The 12295-nt window shown below is 39.7% G+C and overlaps 1 protein-coding gene across 1 annotated transcript in view; it reads left to right on the forward strand.

Annotated features, from left to right (window-relative positions):
* The window catches only part of PLEKHA7 (pleckstrin homology domain containing, family A member 7), an 83169-nt gene that overhangs the window by 42211 nt on the left and 28663 nt on the right, over positions 1–12295 (forward strand). Inside the window, exons 4-6 of the mRNA XM_010142239.1 lie at positions 3594–3698; positions 5465–5537; positions 6748–6848. Coding sequence (XP_010140541.1) covers positions 3594–3698; positions 5465–5537; positions 6748–6848 — 279 coding nt within the window. The remainder of the gene's footprint in view (positions 1–3593; positions 3699–5464; positions 5538–6747; positions 6849–12295) is intronic.

Genomic DNA, 12295 nt, shown 5'->3' on the forward strand with positions numbered 1-12295 from the left:
TCCACTAAGTTTGTTTGTATAAGATCCATCCTGTTTTGGGCCCTGAATAAATATTTTACTGGAGTTTTGAATAAGACAAAGAACCAACTTCTTTCTTATATATGCTTTGTTTCATCATTGCATGTTTCCAGGCTTGAAATCACTCCTCTTGTTGAGTGGAGTAAGAAGATCTGTTGAATTCCTTCACAGCCTCACAGAAAATTGATTCAAGTGATCTAGCAACAAGAACAAAGGCTGTGAAGTTAGTAAGCTGTGTCTTCTGTTTTGAGGTTGACTTTTGACACGTTGAGAGTAGATTCTAAGATCCTTTCATCTATTTCTAAATATTTTCTTCCGTGCATTCCATAATCATTCTTTCAAAGAGTGAGTTTCCAGACACAGACTTGAGGTGTAGGCATGGCCCCTGGGACACGTTCTGTTTGTCATGGCAAAGGTCTCTAGCTACACATAGCTAATAATTATCTTTTATAAAATGCTTTCATAATCGTGTCCTGCAAATGCCGTGACAGAACCATGTAGGTATAGTGCTGGAATCCTGGCCAAATTCAAACTGATTTTTGTACAGAGCTGTGCGCATTGAAGGTGCAGGAGCAGCTACGTGGTTTTCCACCTGATTCTTCTGCAGAAAGCTGACAGCTAAGAATTGCTCATCTTGGGTGGAGGGGGAAGGTAAGCTGCCAACTGTACAGCAGATCTGTCATTCGCAGTTCAGGATGAAAGAGATGAAGGCTTCTGGCTTGCTTGTTGCAGTGTTCAAGCCTGAACTTGGATCGAATAAAACTTCTTAAATAAAAAAATAATTGTTTGGAAAGAGAATTTCGCATGGTCTGTCCAACAGTTGTACAATGTACAATAAGAGAAGCTTGCTGAAAAGGAGAAAAAAGCTGAAATGAGTCTTATACTTACCCAAATGTTGTTACGTTTCATTGACGTGCATATACATCTGTACGGCTCCATTTTGTAAGACACCTGAGAAAGGCAGTTTTGCAGAAATGCACATAGATTCTTGGGGTGGGCCTGACCATTTTGATGCTGGTGCTGTCTGAACAGGTTGTCTGCAGACTTAGGACCAGTGCAGTTTACCCTTCCTTTTGAAATTTGAGGGGTGTGGAGTTGAGGGAATGCAAAGCAAAAGGAATCCACAGTTGTTCTCTGTCCCAAAGATCTGCTTGTTCAAAGCCTACCCAACTACATTATTAACCGTATTAACAGCCATTTATCTTGATTACGAATGAAGGATGTGAAGGCACAAAGATCTGTTTCAGTTTGAGAGTAAGGTACATTTGGAATGTAGTCTATTAAACCATCTGATGGTGTGGATGGAAGCTTCACATAAACGTTAACTGTGCTACACAGCACTTTGGCCTGGCCGAAAGCATGAAGGATCGACGTGTAATGGATTTATTACTCTCTCTGTTTTGAGAGTGTATTTTGGATTGATTCTACATGAGAGAAGAGTTTGAATTGTTGATGACACTAATAGTTGCTGGTGTTTTTCCAAGATGAACTGATGAGGATTACAAGTAAATAAAAAGCAGGTGTAGCAGGTGAGAGAAGCAGCCCATGGAGACAGCTCTGTGAGGCCCAGGGTTTAGCAGAGCACAGGGCTGAGCTCGGGGCTGCTGTAGATGAGTGCTCGTATTAAGAGCAGGAATTTCCGGGAGTTTCAGTTTTTTCCTATCTAAAAGATAAGGATGTTCTCTAATTTTCTTGGAGATACTGAAAGGATTCATGAGTTCATTTGTTAGTGAAACATGGAGAGTTTTTTGAATGGAGGAGTTTGACTTAAACAGGTGGGAGGTTTGGGGGCTATTTGTTTGGTCTTGTTTGTTTTGTTTTTTAATTCTCTGTAGATTGAAAGTTATGTCTTCTCTTATGTATATACATTTGCATATTTATAGTGTTTCTTTTTGCTATTTAGAAAATGTCTTCCTTGAATTTTTTTACTTTTTTTGACTGTCCAGTTTTAGAAGAAACCCCCACATTTTGTAATTAACTTAACAACTTTACTCCTTAGCTAGAGGCTACTGTAAGGAAGAAGATGATGCAGTGATGAAAAGGGATTTGAAAATTTTGGCTCTTGACATTTTGGTTTTTTTGGAAAAATTTATGAGTCATTCACAAACAAGCCAGCATAACAAATGTACTGAAGTCAAAAGTGACTTCTTTGTCTTCAGTGACACAGGCAGCTGCTCTGGGCTGCATTTTTCAACACGGCAATGACATCAGAATATTTTGAGTTCGAAAAAGACTATTGCAGTATGGATAAATAGTTCTAAAAATAAACTTTTTCTTTTAAACTGACTTTTTATTGTAGCCAGTTGAATCAAGGCGTGACATTCAGTATCTGTTATGCTTTGTCTTATTCCGGAGCAGAATGAGATAATTAGTACTACAGATGACAAAGAAAAAGTGGATTTTTTTCATATTGATTACTGCTGTTATCTTAATCCTGTGTAAGATGTATGCTTATGTCTACTGAAAGCTGTAAAATTTAGTGCAGGTTGGCAAAGACTGGCATCAAAATCAGTAGAATTCATCAATATACAATTCAGCAATATACAATCATATATTGCTAGTATATTTTATTATTATATATGTTGCCTTCTAGTCCAGATGTTGCCTGACTGGCAGAAGCATTACACTGCGATATTTTTATGATGTCATCCCTTGTGCATGACAAATGCGCTCGTTTCCAGAGCTGCTGTTTGTCTGCAGCTGACAGAGCATCAGTGCCCTGACCAGCTGAGAGGAGAGATTCAAACAAAGGAGAGGCATTGTAGGAAGGAGACGGAGACTGAATCTGGACAGCTCTTTACTTGGAGAAGTTGGGAGCAACTGTAAGGGTGGTTTGTGCATCTCAGGTTCTTAAAGCAATTGCAGAAGCCAACTGTGCTGAGACTGGAAAAGAACAAGCAGGTTATTCATCCAGAGATTCTCGCTGTCTTTTTCACAGACTGATAGGCTTTTCTTGTTTGTTTTTAAAGTAGTTTTGCCAATGTGAGTCAAAACTGAGATTGCAGTAAACTATCAACTAGTCCTTGTGATTTCCACTTACTGCCAACCAGGTCCTTTCCGTAGCAGTGTCACTCTGTCATCTTCTTTTGTTTGCATGCGCAAAGTCCAAGCATTTTATTAAGCTATGGAGGTTTGACAATTTAAACAGGAAAGAAAACCCAGACCAAGCAAAATAACTCACAAGCAATGAAGAGCAAGAGTAGGATTCAAGTGCACAAAGTCCTGTGTAAAAGACTAGCGCCACGTGGCAGAGAGAGGCTTACGTGCAGCTCTTGTGGCGCTCTCAAGAATACTCCACAAGCATGCTGAAACGACAGCAGTTCTGCCGTTGTGACTTGAGTCACCAGTGCTGCTGCTCTTCCGCTGGGACTTGGCAGACCGTCCTGGCACCAATATGTTGATGAAAGTGGGAGATGTTGTAAATATCATTGTCTGTTTACTTGCCCTTGAATATTCTATAAATACTTTTTTACTGTGTAATGAAGTATGAATTATTGCAGTGAGGTTATTTGTAAGATGAAATTAGTCTCAGTACAGTTTAAAAGCCACAACCACTACGTTATACTTCTTCACAGGTTGTGAAGGCTGGGAACAAAGTTCATAGCTTTGGAAAGAGAGAACAAGCTATCAGGAGGAATCCTAATGTTCCTGTTATAGTAAGAGGCTGGCTACACAAACAGGTACGCATGTAATCATCTGTTTCTGTTCATGTATTTCAGTACAATCATCAAGTAACAGCAAGGGCCTTCCAAGTAACTGAAAAAACAGAAGCTCAGATGTCAGTGTCACAGGACAGTGTTGGGTACTCCCACAAACTTCGGTAGTGAGGAGCTTGTGCTCAGCAAGTGTGAAAACCAAGTTTTATGTACAGGCTTGATTCAGAAGTGGAAACAATGGTAGATGGACGTCATGATTAAACGCTGAGACTATGACTGTGTTGTCCAAATCTGGTTATTTTCCGTGTTTTATCCTGCTGGCTTGCTGCCATGCTGATCTCAGTCTCCCTCAGAACACACTAGAAACTCGAGGCTGGCTGTGAAGGCTGTCGGCTTGCTTGTGCCCCTACACCCTGATCAAATCCCAGTCCATGCGCTTTTTGTTCTCCAGAAACAGGAGGGAGAAAACAGAGACAGGGGCCCATTCACCACACGTTGCTGTCACCGAGACCAGTGTCCAAGCAAAGACTAGATTACAGGACTTCATCCAACAAACAGCATTTTACAGCTGCTACACCTCGAACTCTTAAGCTGACAGAAGCACATCCTCGAGTGAAAAAAGTAAAAAAAAAAAAGCTGTTGTATGAGAGTACTTCCCTGCTTTTAATTTGGTGGTGGTCATCCATCCGATTATCACCAGACATCCAGCAGCTGGGGTTAGAAATGAGTAGAAGGCTGAAATCTAAGGCTTAAAATTATGATTCTACATGGACAGGAAAGTGAAGTTGCTGAGAGCCGTCCGCTTCCTCCTGTGTGGAGAGCCGTATTCTGCCATCAGCTCTGCTGACATCCAGTGCCCAAGTCCAGTAGTTTTCAGGACAGAATCAGAACTCAGACACAGTATATGTTGACAGCATTGTAGCATGGAAAAAGAAAGGGAAGAAGATCCTTGAATACTTAATATGACTTCAGGAAGAGTAAGGGAAACAGTATATGCAACATTGCTCTGGCTGTTTCCTTCTGTCCCCTCACCTCTACCTGCAAGCACTTGAAGCCTGAAGATGCTTTCTGTGCTGCTGGTCTCATCAAAGTCTCCCTCAGCTGAATAAGTTTTACTTGCTTAGGTTACAGTGTGGCAATTTTACAAGCTTCTAAAATTAATTTCAATGTAAATGCTACTCATTTTGACAAGGCGATACATACTACATGTATATGTGTGTGTGTGTGTGTGTATATAACTATCTCGCCACAGGCATATTACATTATACTTCATTAAAATTTGCACATTGTGCACTCTTATTTTCTAAAGAATATTTGATTAAATTAGATTTTAGGCAATGGTTACATACGGGAGATTGACTGTAGGATTACAGAGGATCATTGTCGGAGATGTGAGGTCATGCTTCACAGCTCTGTAGTGATGCTCTACGGGCAATCCTCGTCGGGGTTTGCGCCATCCAGATGTGCACGTTGTTCATTGCAGACAGGCCTGTGCAGATGAAATATGCACTGGTTGTGTATAAGGCTGATCTGAATGCTGTTCGGGATGCGAGTTTAATTACTTAATGAAAATTAGTAGTTTGAATATTATACCTTGATTATTTTACAGCTGGATGTTTCGCCTCTTATGTTTCTTGGTACATAATATTTTGCTAAAATATAAACCACTTGTTTTTGCAGTTAATCACTGTTTAGTAAACTTCTGGTTTAACTACTCACTTGTACAGGACTGTATGATAAGCTGCTAACTTTCCTTAAATGAAAAGTGTATGACATTTCTTGCGTTTCAGGATAGCTCTGGAATGCGATTATGGAAAAGACGATGGTTTGTCCTTGCTGATTATTGCTTGTTTTACTACAAAGGTGAGTAGATACGAGCTCTTTGAGTGGGTCTGTAGCAGTTCACCTGTTCCAATCACATTGCAAGCATAAGCTAATTGAACTCTTCAGATATAGTTAGGTATTTTGAGGAGATGCAGAGTGAAACAATTACTTAGCTTTGTGTCTTTAATGTGCAGCAAATTTCAGGCCAGAGGTGGGGAACAAGGGGGCATTGTATGATCTTTTTTCACATAACTTATCTTTGATATTTGCCAAGGTTTATGTTGCAAAACGTTTGGCAGCAATAACAATTGAAGATTTATCCCCTCTCTGGTCTGTGTTTTGTTCACCTGCTTGCTTGCTCTGGGGCAGCTGATTTTTTGAGAATTCACTGTGGCCAGATCACGGCATTGACTGAGCTTTAATCCAAGGGATAGCGTCAGAGTGAGAACCTCTGAATTCAGTATTTCTACCAGAAAAGGTTAGATGTGATCTTTGGCTGAACTGGAAATAATGATATTACATAACGTTATTTTGAAGTTTTGAGTATTATGTAGCTTGTTACAATTTTTGGAAAGCATTACAGAATATGAAACTCAAATTCATATTTCTAGGCACTGCATTTCTGCTGCTGATCGCTTTAGAGACAGCAGTAATAGAGGTTTCCTAATTATGGCAATTAGCCTAAATGGAAGGTCCGTCATGTTATACAGCCTGTCAGGATTCATTTGTCACCATAAGCTTTATTCTCGAAGCGTATTCTTCTGTCTGAACGTAAAAAAAATCAACACCTTCCTCCCTCCTGAAAAGAAAAAACCCTCAACCAAAAAAATCCTGTGGGGGGGGGTGGGGGTTCTTTAATTCAATCTTGTTTCTTTAAAATAAAACACTTTTCTCCGTGTATTATTGCTGTTGAGCCATAAGAAAATTCAGGTCAGAAGGGACTTCAGGAAATGTCTTCTCCAACCACCTGCTGAAAGCAGGGTCAGGAATGAAGTCAGGCTGGGTTGCTCAGGGCTTACCTTGGTCAGGCGTTGAGAACCTCCAAGGATGGAGATGGAGATGGAATACCTTCGCTGCTTGGCCCCTTCCGCTGCTGCTCTGTCCCTATGGGGAGAATTCTTTTCCTTACACCCAGTCTGAAGTGCTTGTCTGTCTTCTTAATGCCTGTTGCCTGTGTGTCCTTGAAGGGAATGTATTGTTACCCCACTGAAAAGTGCAGTGAAGTAGATTCCATTTTTTCATTCCGCAGACAGCAGAGAAGAGTCTGTTCTGGGTAGCATACCCTTGCCTAGTTACGTCATATCTCCAGTGGGACCTGAAGATCGCATCAATCGCAAATTTTCTTTTAAGGTACAGTAACAGAGCATATTAGCTAATCTTATTTTAAAATGTTTATTTGCACTAGAAAAGCTGCTATTGTAAGCAGAAACATCATCTGCTTTCCTATTTTATTTAGTGGGTTTTTTCACTGCCTGTTCAAATGTGACGTAGCACTTTTTTGTTGCTTATGGATAGACATTCAGGAATCTTGTTACTGTGTACATTACATGTCTTTAGAGCTCAATAATGTGTCTGTGATTAAAGCTCATGTTTCTGTAATCAGAAATTAGTTGCTCCAGTGTTGTTTACAAATTGAAAGAAAAGTTGACGTTTTTCTTTATAGAGTACTGGATCTCATAGTGGACCGATTTGGATTTGGTTTTGTTGTAGTTTTTTCTTATTTTATTTAAAATAATCAGCTCAGTTCTCACAGAAAATTACAACACTGTGGCTTTCTATGTGTAATTACCTCATTTCAAAGGGAAAAAGAGTAACCAATTTTTTAATCTTTTTTTGGAGGGGAGCAATACTTGTCATAAGTGACATGGATGTTTTTAGGAAAAAATACTCTTGTTTGATGCAGTTTGAAGTTGGTTTTGTGTTTTTTCTTTAAAAAAAAGTAGTTGTGTAATTTACAGTACTATTATTTGTTGTAAAAACCTACGAAAATGAAATAAATCATACATTCTGTCTTGACAGTGGAAAAACCTGACTCCAATTGATTGTCTAAGGTGCAACACTAAGGCAGAGTTTAGAAACTGCAGGGTGTGTTGCAGATTTAATTCTACCAATACGTGAAGCAGAACCTTTTTTACTGTTAAGCAAGTGAGCTATGTACTTAAAAATAAATTTAGAAATCAGGTTTTGGTCAGGTATACTTTAGGAGATCTAGAAGGAAACTTTCTGTTTAAATCTTTCCTGGACTGAAAATACAAAGAACATCTACTCAGCTTAGACTTCCTCTTGCATTTTGATTTTTGGGCTGATTTAAAATTGTGGACTCCCTTTTATTGCTTTTGGTTCTATTTTTTCAAGTGGATAGTGGTTTGAAATTTATTCAACAAATATTAACTTGGGAAATGCGTTTAAAAAAAGACCCAGTGCACTTTGTGGAAATGTTTATTGTACTTTTTCAAATGCGTTGAACATGAGATAGCAGGACATGTAACAAAGGAACCTTTGGTTAAGAAAATCATTCCAATCCAATATTTAATGAGAGTAATTCACAAAGCCTGCCTCTTCTAGAGCCTTTTCCTGGGAAGAAGCACATACTGAAAGAGCAGGACTCAAATTATTTTCTTGCAGGTTTCTGCTTCTCTTGAATAACTATTAGTGCAGGCTGGGGAAGGAGTTAGAGGAAGTATCAATAGTATATATTTGCTTCAGAGTTTTTAAAAAAATCTGCTTTTTATTTTATCGAAACGGTGTTTGTTAATCGAATGTGTGTGAGGATTGTTAACCAGTTTAACACTATCAGTGATAAGGGGAATTAACCCCAGGTCTCTGTGGGTAATAAACCTTATGCTAGGAATGTATATTAAAAAAATCTGCAACACAGATTCCATGTATTAGTTTGTTGGGCTAATCTTAACCATGCTTTAGGTATTTGCTGATTGCAGGCTTGTTGCTGCAGTTTCATTTTATTTAGAACCAACTGCCAGGGCGCTAGGAGGATTTTGTAAGACTCCTGTTGCCTGGACCCCATCCAGCACTGACGTTCCGTGGTCCCAGGGTGGGCTGTGGGCACACGGCGGCAGGAGCGCTGCCGAGCTGGCATTCCATCACTCACCAGCCATTCCCTTTATCTAATCTCTACACTTCGATATCCAGAGCTAGACGGACATTCTGTTTCATGACAGTGCAGCCAGAAATAGAAAACACAAGCAGATTAAGCCCAAAATAAAGATAAGACTTTTTCACATTTAAGTCCTGAATGAGGGGGAGAATGTGCCATGTCACCTTTTACGTTTGGGCTGCCATTTTTCAGATTGCTGTAAGTCCTCTGTTACAATAGAAGTATTTGCTTCCATTTTAAGTGGCTGTTTTAAGTAACAGTGAGGTTTTGAAGCTAAGAAAGCAGTCAAACTGTGAAACGTTTCAACATTTGGTTTGTAAAACAAAGGAAGGAAATTTACTCAGCAAATACATGGATGCTTTTTGCATATAATTCTGTTAGAAGAAGGTTTGCAAAATACCTGCTTGCTAGGATATATGTTAAACCCTGCTAGCTGTTAAAATGTACACCACAGGAGTTCTCAGAATCCTTTTCCTTTCATCATCTCCCAAGGCCCAGCTTTAAGCTTCTGTGTCTCTTTGGGTGTTTAACAATTACCTGCCTGCAGAACTGCGTACAGGCTGTTCAAATGCAATCAAAACCTACTTTGAAGTGTAGCAGCATGTATGTTAAATTGTTTTGTGTAGAATCTCTGCTTTTAAGTATCTGTCTTGACAAATTTTTCACATTGCTACTTGTTCCAAGCAAAGTGCTGTGACTATCCGCAAGCTCTTGGCGTTAAGCTGTGCGACAGCCTTTTAGAACTCAGGATCCGTACTGCATATTCCGCTCGGTAGCCAGCAGCTTAATGATACTGAGTTTATCTAATGGCGGTAGTTTTGTAATACAATAATTTTTTGCTGATGCAAATACAAAGTACAGATTTTAATATGAAAAAGTTTACACAACATTAATATATAGCTGAAAATACTCCCTGTGGTTAATAGACAATTGACTGCACTTTTTAGTAACACAACGATTTTAAACATGCATAGTGTCAATTTATGAATTATGACATTTCGTGTCATCGCAGGCTCTTCAGAAGCCTCATTGTTCTCAATCATAAACTATTTTTAATTGGTCTTATGCGTTAAACCACTGAAAGTAAACTCTTTTGTCTGAGTCTGAGAGGAATACAAACTGAGGGGCTTGGAGGGCCCACCGGTGTTAGCTGTAAAGAAAACAACAGAACTTCATGCAAAGACAATGTATGCCAGTATGTGCATCTCTTGCTACCAAATAAAGTTGATGAAGGATGCTCTGATGTCCTGTAAGAGGTAGGAAGCAGCACTGGAGATGCGTATTACTCCTTACTTTGATACTACCTTTTAAATACCCTTTGAGCGTGAGGGCGTTCGGAGCCCAGGAAGCCAGGCCAAATCATTGCTTCCAGAAGATGCTGCTGCAGCTGGTTTTTATACATCTTCTCATTACTGACACTCTAAGACTAGTGGAAATACCTGTTCATTGCTTAGACCTGTGGGGACAGGGGCAAACTTCTTACCTGTTTCTTTGATTAACTGGTATTCCTAAAAAATTTTGACATAGTTTGTTCCTTTATGTTCTTTGGATCATTGTTTCTTCCTTAGGCTCCCATATTGCTTACAAAACTTCTCTGACGGTTGGCAGTCAGGTGAGGAGGCCAAGGGCTATAAATTTGAGAGGGGCCGTTTAAGAATTTGGAAGAGGGAAGGTTCTAGCTTCTAGAGATCCTGAAAAAGCTCAGTATTATTTGAGGGTGAAAGATGAGTTAGACTGAAGTGTGCTGTTGTTGTGTTTATAGTGTTATCTCAATTTTTGTTCATAAATAGCAAACTTAAGGAGAAGGGAGAGTTCCCTGTATGTCACAGCTTATTGAGAGGACTAACTCTGAAAGATTACAACTACTGTTCCCCTTCCCATCCCTTTGTCCTATGAACTGTGGCTGCTTCTCTCCTAGGAATTTTGAATTGTTGGAGGTGAACATAACAGGTCTAGGCATTAGTTACTTTTATTATAGTCTTTTATTAAGTGTTTTCTTTGGAAACATGAATTTTTTCATTATTTTAACTTGTTTAACTTTTTGTCCTTGTTTTGTCCTGTTGATATGCTCTTGGGGTTTACTGTCCATTACTCCTTCTGTGCATTATGGGAGAGAGACAGCTTTTCTTCTCAGTCTATCCACATTAAGGCATCTGAATGCATGAATAGGTACCGATACTATTTTTTCGCTGTTGTGTGTATGGTGTACATGTGCGCATGTGTTGTGTTTTAGGCTTTTTAGTATGCTGTAGTCATCCTAATAGCTATTGCTTAAAAAAACCCAGCAAACGCCCCACTAGCTTCTGTGTCTGCTAGCTGTGACAGCTACAGGACATTGGCACCAAGTGGCTTTCTTGCATATAAAACACGGTACTAATAAATAACTGAAATAGATTTGAATTTTCCTTTAACCAGTTTTACACTGTGAACTTCAGAATGACGTGTTTGAGAATAACACACCATCTCCTCTATCCCTCCTGAAGCTGTGAATGTTTATGGCTGTGATAGCTTCACTCTCTCAAGGGAAAGTGGTGCAACATACTTTGCATTTTTATACCGTTTTCACCTACCGCCTCTTACACAGTGCTTTCTACACTGCTGAAAGAGAACCTGCAAGGCAAATAGGTTGAGTTGAGCGGGACATACAGACAGACAGCTGTTAAATCCATTTACTGATGTGGTACTCCCCAGTTCATTACCCAGGGTTCTGGGGTTTTTTGGCAAGTATATACCTGATGAATGGTAGGGTCCTGCTGTGCCATCTGCAGCATGGCATATGTACTCTGCTTTTCTGCAGGAGTCACTTCACTTCTGAATTCTACCATCTTCTTCTACGTGGTCTGTGAAGGAACCCTGTAGTCATAAGGTCTAGTGTTAAAATCACTGTTTTCCTTTATATTTGGAGCTGCTAATTTTTGTTCTCTTTTTACACTTCATGCTAACCATAAATTGCAATGAATTACATGTTTCTATATCCTATTAGTTTTCGCCATTTGTAATGGTCTCCAAATAGGGGGAGGAAAAAAAAAAGACCCCAATAAAAACAGAGAAACCCCAAACCCAGGCAAACATGAAGAAAACCCTTTGATTCTAACTGATTCCTCTGATCCCAGTTGATCAGAGCTACTGTTCCCCATTTTTCTAATGGTGGGAAGAGAGAAACCACCTTGTAATTCCCTTTTCAGCCAGTGCTGTTGGGAAGCAGAGAGTGTCTTGAGCAGGAGGGTTTTGGACTTCTCTGTGTCACCATTTCCTCCTCCTCTGCCTTTTTCTAGCTGGCTGGTTTGCCGCGGTCTGAGCCTTTCTGCTGGAGGGTGGTGCAGGGCAGGGACTGACCCCGCAGAGACTGTCTTACCACAGTGTGCCAGATGAACCAAGCCCTCCTTGAATGAGGGGTGGAGGGAAAGGCCAGTTTCACATGTTTGTAAGAACAGGCTGCAGTAGAAAGGGAGCAACTTAAAGCACTGAAATGGAAAGCAAATGATTTGCTCTTCATAGTTGTTGAGATGAGTCTCTATGGTTATGGCAGTCTGGGAAATTCAGCGTAAACAACTGAAATTACAACATTTAGGGAGAGCTGCACTGGATTAAATAGCCTGGGTTTTGTCAAAACTATTGCTGTGTTTCCAAAGCCATCTGTGATTGTAGAGTGATTTTTTTTTTTTTTTTTTTTTTTTTTTTA

Source organism: Buceros rhinoceros, unplaced genomic scaffold (assembly GCF_000710305.1).
Source record: "Buceros rhinoceros silvestris isolate BGI_N320 unplaced genomic scaffold, ASM71030v1 scaffold2788, whole genome shotgun sequence".
In the NCBI taxonomy this organism is placed as follows: Eukaryota; Metazoa; Chordata; class Aves; order Bucerotiformes; family Bucerotidae; genus Buceros; species Buceros rhinoceros.